General features: G+C 40.1%; 1 protein-coding gene across 1 annotated transcript in view; it reads right to left on the reverse strand.

The window, feature by feature from the left end:
- The window catches only part of PGAP6 (post-glycosylphosphatidylinositol attachment to proteins 6), a 750,660-nt gene that overhangs the window by 471,194 nt on the left and 259,184 nt on the right, over positions 1 to 20,282 (reverse strand). Inside the window, exon 2 of the mRNA XM_044089784.1 lies at positions 17,801 to 17,978. Within this exon, the coding sequence (XP_043945719.1) occupies positions 17,801 to 17,978 (178 nt within the window). The remainder of the gene's footprint in view (positions 1 to 17,800; positions 17,979 to 20,282) is intronic.

Here is a 20,282-nt window from a genome sequence, read left to right on the forward strand (position 1 = left end):
CACCTTTAGCTTTTTACAAAAAGATTGACTCTAGAATCATCCTAGAAGCAGCAATGTGGTCTTCTGTGCATACCTTTACCAAGCATTACACAGTAGACAGAGTAGATGCTTTCTGTAAAAACTGCCTTAGCCAGTTCAGTCCTGTTTGGACAGTTCTCCCATAGCACAGCCAACCACCCTTTATACTACTTGAGCTTTGAGAATCTCCCAACAGTTTAGAATACTGCAACAGTGATGTAAGGAAGGACATGGTAGAGTTGTATAAGAGCCTGCCTTAAAGGTAGACATCCTAGTAATCACTGTTACAGTATTCCTTCCCACCTTACCTCCCTACATCCCTTTCTTGTTCATTTTCCATCCTTTTGCCATGAGCCGAGATTAACTACTATTTTTCTGCCTTCTCTCTGCTTAGGTAACTATTTTATCATGTTACTTAGGTGTCTACAGGCTTACTGGCTTGGAGAAAGTCTGAGGTTTTATATTCAAGCATCAACTTAAGTACCCTTATGCCTGTGGGCTTAGGCCATGCACTGGATGTATGGCTGTATGGAAGGTTTTGGCTTTGGTACCCCAGCTGGATGTTCAGGTTATTTGGTGAGGTAACCCAACAGTTTGGAATAGTGTAGCAGTGATCTGTAGGACCTCTACTGTTATGAGTTAAATTCTTACATAACTGTACTTTACGACATTGTGTGTGTGTGTGTGTGTGTGTGTGTGTGTGTGTGTGTGTGTGTGTGTGTGTGTGTATATATATGTATATATATATACACACACACACATACACAAAATGGTGTGTAATAAGCGCGCACACACACACACACACACACACACACACACACACACACACACACACACACACACACACACACACACACATCTTAGTTTCTTGAGAAGAGGATACCTTCCAGTGATGTTCTTCGTGTTTCACTGTTGCAGTCATTACATTTGGGTAATCTGCTGACAGGTTGCCTTCAGTTGGCCAGAATAACTAAGTCTTGGGTCCTGCGTCGGTTGCTGTCTCCTCTTCCATGAAGTCAGGTCGTCAGGGGTATAAAGCATGCAGCAGATGCCATTTTATTGAGTCTTTCTTGCCGCGCGGTGCTCGAAGCAGAAGCAGTTCGCAAGTGCCGGTCGGCCGTTTCCTGAAATTTTCGCATTCGAGTTTCAGAACCAAAGTCTTCAAACTAAAGCCAAGTACCCTGTTGGGGAAACTTTTTCTTGCTCCTTACCGATGTCAGTGAAAGTTAATAATTGCATTACTTCTGGGAAGCAAATACCTCATAATGATTTCCATTTATACTGTATTCCTTGCCTAGGCCCAGATCATAACGTATCTTGCTGTCGGTTTTGTACTAGATTTAACCAAAGCACTATTTTGCCCTGACCAAGCAAAGCTTGAATGATGAAAGACAGCAACTTTGAATGTGAGAAGTACAAGGAGGAGGAGGGGCCTCCTTCCAGGTCATTCTGTAACCCTGCTGAATAACAGAGAGGACTCATTTCTCTGGTGTAATGAGATACCCTTTTGCGCATAGAGTAGTCAGTCAGACTTGTGTGGGTAGGAAGGCCTTCCAGATCTAGAGTCCCTACCTGGTATGTCTTGGAATCTTTTTTTTTTAGGCATTTTCTTGGCTTAAGTCTGCCTGCGGGCAAAAGGAGTGGGCTTTGTAAGGTAGTTCCTCTAATACCTGGGAAATTAAGAAAGATCCGTCTGCAATCCCTTACAATTTTCCCTTGTTCTTATAAGGTTTTATTTAGTCCTGATGCTGCTAGTTTAAAAGATCCATGTTCAAAGGACAGTCTAAAATGTTTGGCCTTAATATTCTCAAGGAGGGGCTGATTGTGTAGCCATGCATACTTCCTGATAACAGGACCTGTAGCAGCTGCTCTGGAGGAAGTTTTCACTGCTTACAGCTGCTTTTTATGCTCTGTCTAGCCAATTGCAAAGCTTGACCCACCATATTCATGACCTGTTTATTGCCAGTTTTTTCCACAGAGAACATGTTTTTACTTAAATCCCCCTGAATAGGCAGCAAGTATTTAATCATTTGGGTCTGACAATTCAGTACTCCAAAGGCTAGAGAGAGAAAAAGATGTACATCTTGTTTCCCAATCAGGCCACTGCTCTATCATCTTTATCTGAGATAAAGGTTATAGTAGCAGTATGCATGGAAAACACAGAAGGGTCTGCCACTAGACTTTTGTAGAGAAACTTTAGGTTTTCAGTCACTTTATAAAACTTGTCAGGCCTTTAAGGGGCTGGTGGATTAGAGTCACGGGCAGTGGAGGTGAATACAAAAGCATACAGGAAGGCCTCCAGAGCAAGAGAGACAGGAGCAGGGGTGCCTACTTCCAAAAGACTAAGTGGCTGAGGGTTAGCATAATGGTTAAGCTATTTACCTTACAGACACAAGGTGCAGGGTTTGATTCTCACAGGGGTAACTGGCTAGGCTTAAAATGGCCCACAAGGGTAGTTAGCCTAGTACTAACCTATGAACCTAATATCTTTTTTTTTTTTTTTTTTTTGCACATCAGAAATCTGCTTAGATTCCTAATCAAAATGTTTTAGAAAGAGTCGTCATCATCAGAAGCTACATGACCTCATGAGTGGATCTGAGAAAAAAAGGCCAAGGAGTGCTCAGAGTCGGAATCAGTGTCTTCATCCTCAGAAGATGATTCTAACTGCCTCTTATGAGGTTTGGCAGACCAGTATAATGGAGTAGGCCCAGCAAAAAGTGGTGGCATAGGTGCAATTATGGCCTTAAACAGGCCCTGTGAAAAAAATCCATCCACTCCTTTTCCTTAGAAGTTTAAGAGGTCATTTTTTTTCTTTCTAGGTACGATGTCCACTTTCACTACACACAGAAGCTCAGAATCCTAAAGTACCTCGATAACAGAGCTCCAGTCTGCCTCTCTAACTAGAATCTGCAATATACCACTGGGTCCTTCAGAATTAAACAGGATTCATTCTTCTCACCACTGTTGGCAGCATCAGTCATTCTGAAATTGCAAAAGTTAGATGCCATATCAGCCTGCCATATCAGCCTCCTGCAGGGACACAGCAGAGGTTATCTTAGAATGTGCTGGGCATACTGCAGGTTTTGAGACCTATGTGGGTACATCCAAGTCCGAACAGGCAGATGGAATATCAGGCCTAGGACTCGATCTTTTCCTTTGTGACAAGTAGGAAGTCAGGGGTGGAAGGGTCTGTCATCTTTGCTTGGGCAAGGCAGTTAAGAAGCTGGGCTTCCAAGTAGGCATTAATGGAAGAAAGTTACATTCACAAGGTTATAGGAACAGAGGACTGGCAGACTGAATGATTCTTATAATCATGCTCTGCACCTAAACAGACGAGGCCTGGGAGTGGAGATCCTTTTAGGGACTCTACCTACTGAAATAGTGCTTCTGCCCCCTAGTTGTCCTCTAACAGAGCAACAAACAGCAATGCAGCTGAGAAAATCAAGGAAGGGTCACTTACCTGAACCTGTGAAGGCCAACAGTACCAACAACCATGCACAGACAGATCAACAGATGTGAGGCCTACATTCAGACTGCCATCAAGATTGCCTGCGGTTTTGCACTCTTTAGGTCATACATCAGAAACATGACTCTAGGGAAGGTCCTGGCTTTGGTACCCCAACAGAATGTCTAAGTTGTATGGTGAGACAACCCAACTGTCTGGAATACTCTAACAGTGATCTAAGGAAGGAGATCTAGGAATATTCTAGCACTGTAAGGCACTGAGCTCGGAATGAGGGTGGAAGAAAACCTGGGGAGTAAGTGCTCATAACCCTGCTGTGCAGATGTTATTGTGAACCTCCTTACCTGTTAGTGGTTGAAGAGTCGGCTTTGGTCATAGTACAGGATAGTACTGCATATTGGCTACATACTGTTAGGGCCAAACCTCATTCATTTATTTACTGTGTACCAATTTTTATTCCATTTTATTCCACTTGTTTTTGTAACCATATTCAACGAAAGAGCAGTGGAATGGCTTAGAGAACTGTAACCGCCATCATTGAAAGGTGCCTTAGGGAATGCCAGCTAATACTGTTGTGACATTGGTAGGCCTGCCAGGTTTAGGAAATGTACTTTTCTGAATGTTGTAAAAAGGTGAGCTACAGATACTCCCATCCCCAACAAATGGTGAAACCTTATTTGGGTGATCTGCATATTTGCTTTCTAAACATGAAAGAAAAGCTAAACCCTATAAACCTTTGACTTAAATGTTTCACATATTGTACCATATCACAATGAATGCCTGTTACTTAAAATTCATTTTTTCAGGAAGAGGCAGATTCACCTCCAACAACATGAGCAGGACAGAAGGCAACAATACAGTACAACACAGAAAGAGATTTTACTTTGATTGCTTGGAGCCTAGTGACTTTGTACTTAACTCCATCTTCCTGCAGACCAGTATGTAGGAGAACATCATGACAAACCATCTGCCATTAGACTTGGAGAAATACACAGAAAATGTTTACTACACCTAGTTTTCAGTCCACTGAATCCATTAATTATCCTGTCAGAGGCAAAGTCCCAAAACCTTTTTCCCTATAGTTATCTACATCTTTGCATCTAGTTTTGGAACTGCTGAAAGTTGTACAGTGAGCACTCTGACAGTTAAGAAGTACATTTTTTAAGGCAATGTGTTTACAAGTGCCTGCAAAGGACAGTGATTGAGGACCACTATGACTTCAATCACTGCTATACCAACAGACCAGGTCTGGCAAATTCACTTTAAATAATTTTCTTACATTGGTGGTGCTGAATTCTTGGTTGGGAGGATTGAACATGGATGATGCTTATGTACAATTTTAAACCCACACTTCTCCAAACAGGGAAATTCCATTTACAGTTTAAGACTCTTCCGTTTGGTCTGTATTCTCCTCCTGAATGTTTATAAAATTTCAAGCACCAGTATCTATCTACCACAGGTTGCATCAGCTTTCAGTTTACTAGTGGGAAGGGTCTTTTCCACATGAATGCAGTAGTCTTATTAGCATCACTAATTTTAGAGAAGATCCTTGAAAGGCGTCAAACATTTGCTAGTATGGTCTTATCTCATGAGAAGTGCTATAGCAGTGCAGAGCCAGGAGGTTGCCGCATGTGCCTTTCTGTGCCTGTATTTGGGAAGCAACAGTTGTATGCATATTCTTGAAATTAGGCAATGCATTCAGTGCGAGTATAGGGTTATACTACTGTACCGCTCATCTCCCCTTATGTTTGTCACTTTTGAAGACACCGGATAAAACAACAAATGACCACAAAGCGGAGGCAAGCCACAAAGGAACTCAGGCAAAAGAAATGTTGTTAACGTATATTTAATAAGAGCGTTTTCACTCCTCACATAGAAGAGCTTCTTCAGACAAAGGTAAAAAGCGCCAAGCGCTACTTTTAAAAAAGCAACAGCTGGTAATTTTGATGAGAGTTGTAATATCTCTGTAATTTTGAAATATAATAGCTATCTAAGAAATTGAACTGTCAATTTGTGAGCGCAAATACCCAATTACTTTCATCGAAACATTTTCAGTATTAATAACACATGTATTAGATATTCTTTTTTAATGTGTTGTATTTACTATTCATTACCCCTCCCATTTGTTTAGGGTACATGTGTATTTGTGATTAATAGTTTGATGACTTTTAAATATTTTTCTTGTATTATAAATCATTTTAGGGTAATACTTGGTGTTGTTACTGTGGGACGGCACTGTTGAAAACAGGCAGATTGATGTAAATTATTGTACCTATTAAAATATATCAGTGTTCCGTAAGCAACTAGCTGAAAAGGAAGTGACATCAAAATTATCAGCTGTTGCTTTTTTAAAAGTAGCGCTTGGCGCTTTTTACCTTTGTCTGAAGAAGCTCTTCTATGTGAGGAGTGAAAACGCTCTTATTAAATATACGTTAACAACATTTCTTTTGCCTGAGTTCCTTTGTGGCTTGCCTCCGCTTTGTGGTCATATGTTTGTCACTTTCATAGACAGGACATCAAGAAGCAGTCAAGGTTTGGTCACACTGCTCAATTTGGAGAGGAAGTTTGTTCCAGAGAATCGGTAGGTGCTGTATGACAAATCTACTTTGGCCCATTAAAGACAGCTCACTGCCACCCTGCTTTTGACCAGTTTCATGAACGCTGAATCGTGTGCTTAAATATGGTATCACCTAATCACCAATACATTTTTATTTGTACTCATAGGTTGCTTTGATGTGCTTGATTTGGAATAATCTGTTACATGGTAACTGTCAACAATATTTCTGCAAATCAATGTGGCAGTGTTTAAACTGTTTACAGTAGGTTTAGATCCCTGGCCTTGGTGTTACTACAACGGCTTGATTTCTGAATGTATAAGAGTTCTGGATTCCTTACGGCCTTCTATGTGAGACACAGGCCACTTCTAAGGAGTCTTTATGATACGAATAAAAAGATATAGCATCCAATCTTTTCTGGCACCTTACGTCTTTTAAGCCCTTTTAGTTAGGAACCTTTGGGGTCTTTCCAATTGATTGGATATGTTGTAAGGTATATCCTAAGGGGACATTGTACTCTATGATAGACCTAATCAATGCAAGGCAGAAGGATTTCCTACCCACTGTTGCAACACAATGATCAAACATGAGGAAGCTATCTACTCAAGTACCCAGGTCTCTCACATCCTTTTCACTTTGAAGTGGTGTGGTTTCTCTGCTATATGCTGGAGTTGCTGGTTGCTTATCAAAGGCAACAAAGTCGCACTTTTTAGTATTAAGTTTGCGCCCATTTTTTGTATACCAGTTAATGAAATATAAGCTCCTACTGAAGTGTCCGCATGTCAAAGGGAGGAACTTGACGATAACGCCTGTCTTACAATCCTTTGCAAATTTTGTTAATCACAGGTCTTTGACAGATGGAGATTTGAGTAACAGAGACTGAATGGCAGGCATCCTGACACAGATCCCTTTGAAACTCAATGCACCAACAACACTGACCATACAATTTCTGACTCTAAGCCATATTGATATCCATCAAATTACATATAGGTCAGTTAGAGTTAATTTCGTTTGCTTCACATGACGGCATGCAGTACAATATCAAATGCCTTCGCAAGGTCAGGCTATGCTGTCAGCACACAGTCCACAGCGTGTGTCATTTCTCAAAGAGTATAACTAGATTCACCTGACAGAATCTGCCCTTAAAGTAAAGTCTGATAAGATTTTTAGCAACACCATTCATCAAGCAAGTTATGACACATTACATGGCTTTACATATAAGGCTTGCCAGACTTACGGATGTACAATTTCCAGGGTTAGCAGAGGGGTCACCTTTATAAGGTGGCATCACAATAGCTCAGCTCCATACCTGTAAGACAATTCCTGATGCTAAGCACAGGTTAAGGAGACTAAGGAGTGCGTCTGCCAGTGCTTGTTTAGTGCTATTTTATTAGGTAACTGAATATGTTATCAGGCTCCATAGATGTATTCTTAATTTTGGAGAGAACATTTTGTACATGTTCTTTGATGACTTTTGGTGGTAGGAGTCCCTTTGGGTGGTATGCAGATTTGGAAAAGCTGTCTCTGGGATGAAGATGGCGGTACATGTCTTTACCAGTATGTTAGCAATATCCACTGGATCAGAGTAAGTAGTGTCATTTGGAACACACTCCAAGCAATGCTGAGTGTTATTCATAGGTTCATATGTAGGTACTAGGCTATCGGCCCTAGCGCCCATACAAGCCTAGCCAAAAAATGTACCCTGGCTTTCGCCACCCAAGAAAATTATTTTCCTGTGCCCCTGTCGAGCAGAGCCACAGAAGTGATCCCCAGGGTGAATTTACCATTTCCCATCCAATCATCAAGATTTTTCTTGAAGAGTGCTAATGAGGAGCTCTGTTTGACATAGATAGGTAGTCTGTTCCAGAGTATGGGAAGTCTCTGTGACAGGAATCTATCCCTCCAGCATGTTCTGTTTATTGTGGTGACAAGGTTTAGGTCCCTAGAGCGTGTAGCTCGGAGGGATAGGGACTTCTTTAAGTGGAGCATGTCCAACAGCTCTGGGTTTGACATAGCTTTGTATGTTAGGCAGAGATCGCCCCTGAGTACGCAATATGTGATGGAGTAAAGCTGTAGTTTTTTTGAGAAGGTCTGCCTAGGGCATCTGTTTGAGGCCAGTAATCCTCTTTGTGAGGTATTTCTGTGGTCTTTCCAGTTGTTGTAGATGTCTTGTGAGGTACATACCAAAAGGGGCATTGTACTCTATAATGGGTCTAATGAGTGATGAGTAGAGGGGAACAATGACCTCTTTTTTTCTGGATGAGAATCCTTTTGTGATGAGTTGAGCCACGTAGAAGGATTTCCTGACCACTGTGGCAATGTGATTATCAAAGGAGAGACTACTGTCCATCTGTGTCCCAAGGTCTCATCACATTTTCAGCATTAAGTAGACTACCAGATATGTGGTAGTTCATGGGTACAGAGCTTTTACCAAAGGGGATGACAATACACTTTTTGGCATTGAGCTTCAGGCCATGGCTTTGACACCAGGTATCTGACTCAGTGAGGGCCTTTTGTAGTCTGTCCACATCATTAGGAGTTTCGATTATGGCTCCTAGTTTGCAGTCATCTGCAAACTTTGTTAGCCAAAGAACTTCTGTGTTGGCCTGCACTTCAGAGAAGTAGATACCAAACAGGAGAGGACCCAGGACTGAACCCTGTGGTACTCCACTTGTCACTGGTCTGATGTCGGATTTGGAATCCGCTACTTTCACAGTGTGGGTTCTGTCCATGAGCCAGTTGGCAACCCATCTTGTGACATAGGAATTTATAGCTAGTTTAGTGAGCTTATCTATAATTCCAGAGTGGGGGATGGTGTCGAAAGCCTTGGCGAGATCTAGATAAGCTGTGTGAACCATTTTACCCTGGCTTTGGTGACTGCTTCAAAGAAGTCAATCAGGTTTAGGAGACATGATCTGCCTTTTACAAATCCAAACTGGGTAGGGTCCAGAGTTTGGAGATTACCAGTGTCTTTGTTTATGAGTTCCACGATGATACATTCCATGGCCTTGCAGACCAGGCTCATCAGGCTAATGAGGCGGTAGTTCCTGGGGTCCATTGTGGCTCCCTCTTTGTGGAGTGGGATAACCGTTGCACTGCGCCATTCAGTGGGTACAAAGCCTGAGGTGAGGCTATGATTGAACATGGTACTTAGGTAGGGTGCCAGTTCATTCTGTAGCTCGTGTAGAACGCAGCCTGGGATATTGCCAGGTCCCATGGATGCTCTGTTCTTGGCTTTGAAGAGTGTGTTTTTTACCTGTGCAGCCGTGATTATAGAAACTTTGCATTCTTCCGGTATAGAGCTGGGCCCTCTAGGGGGTGAGAGGGGGGTAAAGTTAGCACTGAACCTATCTGCTAGGATGTTGGCAATATCAGTTGGTTCTGTATATTTAGTGTCATTGTGCTGTAACTCAGAGCAGATCTGAGTGTTGCCATTGAGATTCTTGACATAGCTCTAGAATGCTTTGTGGTTGTCTTTAGAGTTAGTGGCAATTTTGTTTTCGTAACTAGCTTTGGAGGATTTTATGAGGGATCTCAGTTTCTTACTGAGGTTGACCAGGGAGTTTCTCCAGTCATGGGATTTTACTCTTTTTTGCAACAGTTTCTTTCTTCTGTTGTAGAGTTTGTTTATGGCAGAGGACCACCAGATTGGCTTCCTTTTTTTTGGAGGATAACATCTTGGTTCTATTAGGGATAGCATGATCCATGCACTCGTGTAAGTGCTTATAAAGTGCATTTGTGTAGGATTCGGCAGTCATACCTCTATTGTCCATCTGCATGGGTGTCATGAAGTTTGCCACTTCTGTCTTAAGAAGTGTGATTTTTCCTGACATAACTAAAGAAGGATTTGTAGGTACCTTTAGCTTTCTTTGCTAGTCTGAGTTTTTAGGATGCCTTTGTTTTCCTGATGGTATTTTTTAGTTCCTTATCTCACTGTCTGATGTTTTCTTTGATTCGAGGATTCTTCTGCTTTGCTATGTAAGTTAAGAAGTTTCTTTATTTTATTGTACAGTCTGTTAATACTAGCGGGTCATCACACTGGTTTGCTTTTTGTCTGGATTTAGTTGGGATTGCCATGTAAATACAATCATCCATGTGTGAGTAGAATTTGTCAAAGTAACTCTTTGCAGCACTGTCATTTTGAGTGACATTGCTACACAAGATCTGATCATATACATTTTAGGAGATTTATATGTTTGAAGTCCTTAAATTCTGTGATGTTTGTGTCTGTAGGTTTGAAGATTTTGATAAAGAAGGTTACTTGCTTGTGAGAGGACTTACCCAATGAAGGGGATAACAAGAGGACAGAATATACATATGCTAGATTTGTGAGGCCAGGGTCAAGCATAATCTATCCTGTAGTAGTTTCCTTAATTTTTATGTAATCTAAGATTTTTTTTATAAATATCCTAGACTGGTCAAGCAGGTACCAAAGATTCCTAGATTAAAAGAATGCCTGCTTATAGGGAGTTTGTCAGGAACACAGGAATCTTGTACAGTTCTGAGGGGACATGAGACAAGTCCTATTGTATGCAATGATCCGATAGTGGATCCTTTTTGGTGATTTAAATCTCTAACTTCTGCTTGGGGTTCTCTAGGTATCTAACTTTATTAACTATGCTAACTTGAGTATGGGCCTCTTTGAAACTGAATATCTATATAGAAATACTGTTTTTCATAGGCAAGTAATTAGATACTATAGGTTCATTGATGACCTGATATTTGCGGTACAAGGGGGTCAGGATTTAGTTGAGAATTTTGTTTCTGAGTTACATAGAAGTAGATTTTATTTAGAATTTGATGGCCTTAAAATAGGAACTAGCATCTCTTTCCTGGATGCCACATTGAGCATTGTGGAAGGTAAAAATTTATACACATCAGTTAATAGAAAATTTGAAGGGGGAACACAGCTTGTACATGGACAGAGTTATCATCCTCCCCATATATTGGGAGCATTACCTTTTGGTGAAGTCCTTAGGATTTCTAGGTTATGCAATAATGATTATGATTTTAAAAAATAATTTAATAAAACTATTGACATGTTTGGGCGAAGGGGTTACAGCAATGAGTTAATTGATAAAAGCTGTAAAAAGATTTTTGAAAGTAATAAAAGAACAGGGGGTAGTGCTAATAAGTTTTTCATTACTTCCTGTAAAATAAGACTAAAGAACAATTTGAAACTATTTATTTTGTAACTACATATAGTTGCTTGGGTACTGAAATGATGCAACAGGTTAGGTACTATTGGGAATACTTTTGCTCTCTTGGTAATGTGACAGCTTGGTTGAAGGAAAAAATGGGGATTCCCTTCAGAAGAGGGAAAATATTCAAAATTTTATAGTTAGGAGTAAATTTATTATGTCTTCCATGTGTTTAGAACATAGAGTATTACCTAGTGGGACTTCCATGTGTGGTAGGTGTAAGGCATGTAAGTTTGTGGTTAGGAGTTTTCCACAAATTAATAACATATCTTTTAATACATGGGATAATTATACTTGTAACTCTGAGGGTGTTATTTACGCCCTCAGTTGCCCCTGTAACCAATTTTATATTGGAGAGACAAAGAGGTCATTTAAAGTTAGACTGATGGAACATGCAAGAGATATTAGTAATAGGAAAGAAGAAAGTTCTGTTGCAATGCACTTTAAAATATTTCATCAGGGCAGCAATGAGGGGTTAAAAGGAACAGTGCTACAGAAAATTAATGCATCTCATTTTGATGTAAATAATTTTAAAAAACAGTTATTATTCAAAGAGGCTGTTTATATTTTAAAGTTTGGCACTTTATACCCTCATGGTGAGATCAGATCACAAACTAATCTCGCTGGAGGTCCTCATCCCACCCCCACCTGAAATAAAAAAGACCACAGTAAAGAACTTCTCGAACGCCGACTTCACACTTCTAAAGACTAGTGTGGTCTCCTTTCAGGCCCCCGAGCCGGCAGAAAACAATACTCAAGCCGCTGAATCACTTACAAATGCCTTCTACCAGCACCTGCAGGACTGCATGGATAAGGCAATCCCAAGCAAAACAAAGACTCTTTGTACCAAAGGCAAGCGTCCAGTCTGGTGGACCCCAGCCATAAACAAACTCTACAACAAAAGGAGGAAGCTACTACAAGATAGAGCAAAATCCTTAAAAGGTAAGACACCCTTGATCACTATAAGTAAAAAACTAAGAGCTCTCATAAAATCATCCAAAGCAAATTTCGAGAGAAAAATAGCTAAAGACTCAAAAGACAATCATAAGGCCTTCTTTAGCTATGTTAGAAACCTAGGAGGAAACTCCCAGATATGCTCAGAACTAGTTCAAAATGATGTGAAGATTACTGATCCTACAGGCGTTGCCAACATACTGGCTGACAGGTTCATTGCAAACTTCTCCCCTTCCCCAAAAGGAGAGATATCTATACCAAACGAGTGCAGCCCCCAAACATCTCCAGCGCCCAAGTGAGAACTGCTCTCTCCAAAGCAAAAACACAGCATCCATGGGACCTGATGGTGTCCCGGCTGTGTGCTCCACGAACTCAATGAGGAATTAAACCCACAGCTAGGACAACTGTTTAATCAAAGTCTTACCTCTGGATACGCACCCAGGAGTGGCGCACTGCAACTGTGGTCCCACTTCACAAAGGCGGTGCCTCCACAGACCCTGGAAATTACCGCCCATTAGCTTGACAAGCCTTATCTGCAAAGCCATGGAGAGGATCATAATGGACCTCATAAATAAAGACATAGGGAATTTGCAGACTTTGGATCCAACCCAGTTTGGCTTTGTCAAAGGCAGATCATGCCTTTTAAACTTGGTTGACTTTTCGAAACAGTCACCAAAGCCATTGATGAGGGAAAGGCAGTCCATACAGCCTACCTCGATCTGGCTAAGGCCTTCGATACAATACCCCACTCGGGTATCATTGAAAAACTCATCAGCTTAAATGTTAACCCATACATCACAAGATGGGTTGCAAACTGGCTGAGTGACAGAACCCACAGGGTCAGAGTTGCTGGCGCCATGTCAGACTCAAAGCCTGTCACAAGTGGTGTCCCACAGGGCTCAGTCCTGGGCCCACTCTTGTTTGGCATCTACTTTTCCGAAGTACAAGCAAACACAGGAGGGTTATGGCTGACAAAGTTTGCAGATGACTGCAAACTGGGCGCCATAGTAGAAAACACATCTGACACACATATCCTTCAGAAGGGTCTCACAGAAACGGATAACTGGTGCCAGAGCCACGGTCTAAAGTTAAATGCCAAAAAATGCATAGTCATACTCTTCGGGAAAAACAAGGTTACCCCTAGCTACCAAATAGGTGGCAATCCACTGAGCACAGAAGAAGTTATCAGGGACCTGGGGACCCAGGTTGATAGTAGTCTGTCATTCGACACCCATGTAGCTAAAGTAGTTAGGAAGACCTTCTACATTGCCCACCTTATCATGAAGGGATTCTCATCTAGATCAAGGGAGGTCATTGTCTCCCTTTACTCATCACTCATCAGACCAATGATTGAGTACAATGCCCCATTCGGAATGTATCTGACCCGACACTTGCAGCAGCTGGAGAGGCCACAAAAGTTCCTCACCAAAAGGATAAAAGGTCTCAAAAATCTGTCCTATGCTGCCCGACTGAAAGAACTCCAGCTCTATTCAGTCGCACGCTTGCTCAGAGGTGACCTTTGCCTAACATACAAGGCCATGTCAAACCCAGATTTGATGAATATGCTTCACCTCAAAAAATCTAGATCCATCAGAGCCACAAGGGCGGGAGATTTAAACCTCGACACGGCTATTAATAGGACGTGCTGGAGGGATAGATTCATCACCCAAAGACTCCCTATGCTGTGGAACAAAATCCCGGTACATGTGAGGCAGAGCACCTCGCTGGCCTTGTTCAAGAAAAATCTTGACCAATGGATGGGAGATTGCAGATATACCCCAGGGATTACCTCAGTGTCACTGCTCGACAGAGGCACAGCAAAATAATGGGTATAGTTCCCCATACTAAAGGGGTGGCGTAAGCCACAAAACTATGGGCTAGGCTTGTAAATGCCCTCGGGCAGATAGCCTAGTATGAACCTATGAACCTATGAACCTATGAAGTGGAGAATGTTAATTTAATTGTTCTATTGTTTTATTGCATTCGCTATAAACTTTTTTAACTTCCTAAAGTGGATAGTTAATTATTTAATTATTGCTTGTTAGTTTTATATAAAATGTATGTGCTTTTGTGGTTCTTTACTCCTTGAAGGCTACGGCCAAGACGTCAGAGGAAAATAACTTGTTTCAATAAAACTTTTGGATCACTGCCTGGTTGTAATTTGCTGTTTTTTGGTGCCTGGTGGTTGCTGTTGTTCTCTAGGTATCTGTCTGAAGGTAATATGGTCTCTAATAAAATGGGATATACCACCACAGTTTCCATCAAGTCTAAACAAGTGGTAAGGACAAAATCGAGGCCATGGTGGAGGTGTGGGGGTGCTCTCTGAGACTTTGTAAACTACTGCGTGAACTAAATGTAGCATATTTTTGCATCTGTAAATAGGTACACGCAGTGCATCTATAAATACGTTTTATTCATTTTTTTATGATTCTACTGACCCAGGCTGTGCCTACAAATGGTTCACTGAGATCAGTGCACTACCCTAGAAAACAAATGTGTGTGCACATATTTATATATATATATATATATATATATATATATATATATATATATATATATATATATATATATAGCATAGATATATGTATAAGTGTGTGTGTGTGTGTGTGTATATATATATATATATATATATATATATATATATATATTTTTTTTTTTTTTTTTTATGTATTAAGCTTCTGTGACAGCAGACATGGAGTTGCTCCAAATGCAAGAGGGCCTGTAGATGCTGTAATTTGTTGTTTACACTTCTATCACTGAGTAGAAACACCTTAAGTCCAAATTGTAGGCTTATTTTAGTGGTTAGGTTGGAAGGTCTAATAGCTAGATTCTGCCTAAAAAAAGACAATGCTTTCAGCAAAAGCTTTTGAGACTATGCCAATGCCGCAGCATACTTGATGCCCCTAGAATGACATCAGTTATTTAGCTAATTACTACCATCAGTAATATTTTCTTAATACTTTGGCTTCACTCTTGGTAATGGAAGGATTCTACTCAATACCAGGAACTTCACTGCATTTGTGACATGCATGGAGAGCTCCATCATCTCTCTCTGTAAATCTCTCTGGGGTTCAGATGCCAGGTCATTTTCCCCAACATGGATTACCACAAAGTCAGTCATATTTGCCTGGTTTAAGGACCATCAAGGCCACTGAAATGTCAGCTATCTTCACTCCTGAAAGGTGTCACCCTGCTTTTGTTCGGTCTTATGAGTGCAGAATCACTGTGCCTATCTATGGAGTCACCAGTACATTTTTACTAAAAGTTTGTAGGTTGCTCTGGCATGCTGGATTTCGGATAATCTGTTCTATGGTGACTGTCAGTGTTTCTGCAAATAGGTGTTGCAGTGTTTAGTTTATGAAGGGCCCTGCTCTTAACAGGCTGTTGTAGCTTAGACAATGATTTTCTAACTACCTCACTGTATGATAATATAGTGTGGATATGTGTGGGGTGTAGTGATGGTGAGTGAAACTCATAGGATGTGTTTGATCATGACAGTCAGTTCTCCAAACTTGTTAAGTATTTGCATCTCTCGAACTGTGTCAAGCTAAGTAATAAATCATTATCTGTGAGCATTATGTAAGTGTGCATTTATATACGAGTATACCAAGCATACTCTCAACTGTCCAGATTTTTGCCTCATATTTTTGGTCTTTCTCATAAAATTTGTGGTTTTCTGGCAAATCACTGGGATGATCTGAAGGTTTTCTGTCACCAAATAATGACAAACATTTGAGTTTGGGATTTCAAATCCTTCAGTAAATATATGTTAACACAAACCTTGTCTAGCAACTTTCTAAGTTTATAAGAGCAATCTGACCCTATTTTTGGGCCTTTGTATCCCCATTTTGTCAGGTTTGTCCAGAGTTCTTGCACTAAGAGGTTGAGAGGTAGGATATCAAGTGCTTTGACACTGACAACAGAGAGAAGGCTAGCTAGTTGACCTTACATTGTAGACCAAAGGTGCAAGGGATGTTGGGGTAATAGATCTAATTTTAGTAAACTAAAGTTAGTTTGTTAGTTCTGGTTTGATAGAAGGATACTTGAACAGTTAACACTAGAAGTATTGGAACCTAACAAAGAATAGGTTTACATAATACTTTAAACCATGTGCCAAAGTTACTAAATCAAACTTAAAATAAAAAAATAGAGTAAAAATGATATTGCACTACAAAACACTCTGCACTTAAATAGCTAGGTCTAAATGATATGATGAAGACAGTTTTGAAATGCAGTGCAGTACTAATACCCAAATCTGTGATTTGCACAAGGCAGACTAACTGTGGGACTATCTAAGGTTCATAAAAGAGAATCTGAAAGTGAAAAGAGTGTGTAACAAGGAGCAAACTGGGGAAATAAAGTGAAAGACCCAATAACATTAACTGGGGAAATAAAGTGAAAGCCCCAATAACATTAACTGGGGAAATAAAGTGAAAGACCCAATAACATCAACTGGGGAAATAAAGTGCAAGAACCCTGGCACAGAACAACCACTATTGCCTTCAGTAAGCTAACACCCTGACAGGAAAAAATATGCAATTAAATGTAAAAATAAATGTAAAAAGGATGAACTGTAGGGGTTGGCAAAGGCTGCCACACCCCCTCAACCTGTTACTATAGTGACAATTTTTACAACTGTTTTTGAAAAATGAATGAATTAAACCTTTTTGCAATGTGGCTCAGAGCTCATTAAGTGACCCTATCAGCTTCCAAACTTTGTTTAAATATAATATACTTTATATTGATAGTATAATTCAGGCCTCTTCTTCCTCATTGGCCATGAGTATGTGAATTATTGTTGACACTGTTGGTTTTACATTAATTGTATAACTCAGGCCTCTTCTTCCTCATTGGCCATGAGTATGTGAATTATTACTGACACTGATGGTTTTTCATTAATAGTATAACTCAGGCCTCTTCTTCCTCATTGGCCATGAGTATGTGAATTATTGTTGACACTTGAATGGTAGGCTAGCATGCTCAGTGTAATACTGAGAACAAATGTCAGTCTACACTTGGAGTACTACTTGCAAAAAACATCAGGTGTGGAAATGAATACCTCTTCATATTAGTACAGGACACTACCAGTCCTCTACACCTGGTCAAAGCCATCAAACCGGACAATTTTCAGAGTTCTCAGAGAGATGGCCAAAACAAAAATGCTAAATATGAAGACAAAAATACATCTTTACCCTCTCAAATAGTGTAACACCCCAATCAGCAATCATATTTTAGTATAAAGTACCAACATGCACAAACAATCTAGGATAATAGCTGTATTTTGCAAAGTTATACAATCCATGTATCTACTTTAAAGAACATTAGTGGTCTATGAATTGATTCTTATTCTGTGCCAATACATACCTCTTTAACTTCCAAAAAACTCTACCACTAACAAAAGTCAATTTTCAGTAATAAGTTCAAGTCTGTGAGCCTTATTTAGAAAGATGCTTATATACAGACAAATACATTAGAACACTTAATTGCTGCAGCATTGCTCCCAGAGTTTAAACTGCAGAAATGCGTCTCAAACATTGTCGCCCAAAATACATACAACCTCCCGTCAGTGAAAATGAAAACCAACTTTGTAATAAGTAAGGCATACATACACAGTGATGTTTATTGTGCGGCAGGAGCTGCCACTTTTCTTTACAGCATAAAGACCAAAACTTGCCAGGACAGTATCTTCAGGCACCCGGAAGTAGAAAAGACGCACGCTTCCATACCAGCTGTAGAAGGACAGCCCAAGGCCATTCTGGGAAAAGTATTCTGAAACAGTTGTCACATCTAAGATGAATATAAGAAAGGGCAGTTGTCAGATAAAAATGTCATTCAGTGTGCTGCTTAACAATAAAAAAAAAAAATATTGCTACCTCCTCGTAACCAATATTCATGATTATTACTCTGCTACACCCAAAGAATGTAAACTTCAAAAGTTTTCATCTGGTACTCACTGAGCCAACGGTAACAAAGGTGTAAAAACTCACGATCAATAACCAACCTGGGAAGTGGAAGTTTTGACTGGAGAGTGTAGAAATGGGAGTTTGCCACTGGCTCATCAGTCTTGGGGATAAAGGATACTCAGACTGTGCTGATGGCTCCCAGCAGAGCCAATAGCAGGATGCACCAAATGTATTGTGTCAGCTACATGTAAGGAATGTGAAGCAATGTCTTGTGTTGTAATCATATCAACATACATATGAATGCACAAATGCACCAAATGGACTTGGCACTGCACCCCCCACCACCACCTTAACACAGGAGGATAGCTCTGGGGATAGTGGGGATTAGGGCTTCAAGCAGAAAACACACTGACCCCTCTCCAATTCTAGAATGAAGAAGGGCACAGATGATTGGCCCCTCTCAGTCTGCACGATGAAAGAGGAAAGGCATTAACAAAATGAAAGGGGGCAATATGTTTTGAGTTTAGTGCTACTACTAAGACAAGAAAACAAACTGACACAAGACCGTCCTTGGGAAGAATATAAAAAGCAGTTTTGTTACAACAAAAAATATATAGTGCAGACCCTAAACAGGCTGCTGTATAAGAAGGTGGCAACCTGCTCACTGGAATAAGAGAGTAAGGCATTACCTGCACACAAAGGAAAATCAATGAATACAAACGAATGAAGTTGCTAGATGCATGACTGGACTAAATCAGCTAATTGCTAGGGCCTAGCAAGCACTATGAGCACACAGCTCTGTATATCTAATATGTCATTCAAGCATGTTTTACATTGATTTTAACAATGTACTGTTTAAACATCCATAATTTCAGCGATATCTGAAACCCAAACAAAACACAAAGGAATCACAAATCTTGTAATGTTTTACAGTCAGTCTACTGCTTCTTAAGTATGTTCTACATGTGTAACTCTAGGGTGGCTCATGTCAGAATTAATGACATCCTTCAAAAAAGCCAACTAAAATTGAAAACCATTCTATAATTTTAAATGCCTACGACGTACATGCCATAGTCATGCAGTTTTTAGTAAGAACATTTACAATATCTCACATGTCTTGCTTGTTCTTCTGTATCTTTCAGAGAACAGCTTTAATATTTATAAACCTAAAATGTAGAGACCACTGCTTTACTAATGAACAATTTTTTTACTAGGGAAATCATAACTTTAACTGCTTAGATCCTCTCTAATGTAATACACAAGACTGACAATGTGCTACTGACAACATTCAAACCTTAGCAATGTGTGTGTGCTGATGTCATAAGAGTGTTGCTGCCATAGTGGGACAATTAACTCAGCTCTATGCTTTCATGTAGCTGCTTAACAGATATGTACTACTTCTCTCAGGAAATGTTCAAGTAGTTCACTATTTACACTTTAAAATAAAATGAATGTTAAAACTGCAATATGCAAATCAAAATACTTAAAAACCATGATCAGGTTCAGTTTTACAACTTGCTCAGGAAGGGTGAAAATAGCCCTTATATAAAACATGTGCTTAGTGCAAAGAAAATTAAACCAGGGCACATTTAAGCAGGACAGCTTCAGTCATTTAAATCAAATAAATAAATATATAAAATAAAAAGATTATGACTGCAAGACAATGTCAAAAAATTAGTCTGTAAAACTGAGGCACAAAGTTTAAATTTATTATAGCATTTAATTTCCCAAGCAGTTAACAAAACCAAAAACTTAACTGTATGCTGCACTAATGCCAAACGACTAACTAAAAACCAAATTTTAACAGCACAATTCCCTTGGAAAGAAAGTTACACACAACAGTTCAAAAAAGCAACAAAGGGGCAGCTATGCGATGTAATGAACAACAGACAGCATAACAAAAGTAAACCCCCATTTTGTCCTTACCTTGATCTACCTTTCCACCTTCTCCTGTTAATATACAGCTATCAGTAAGCAATAATATCCTAGTAATGCTTCAGCAAACAAGTGCACCTAATAAGTGTCAAACATCTGTAGGTGCAAATGCAACAAAAAGTCCTTAAAAGCTGTGCCAACAAGCCAGTTTGTTTGTGTCTCCAGGCTTTTCCCGGTTAGGGGTCGCCACAGTGGAACTCCGGTCCGCTAATGATTGGCAGTAGAGTTTTACATGCTGGCTTGCCGAGCCTAA

The sequence above is a fragment of the Protopterus annectens genome, chromosome 12.part0, assembly GCF_019279795.1.
Source record: "Protopterus annectens isolate FY-2018-M chromosome 12.part0, PAN1.0, whole genome shotgun sequence".
NCBI lineage: Eukaryota > Metazoa > Chordata > Ceratodontiformes > Protopteridae > Protopterus > Protopterus annectens.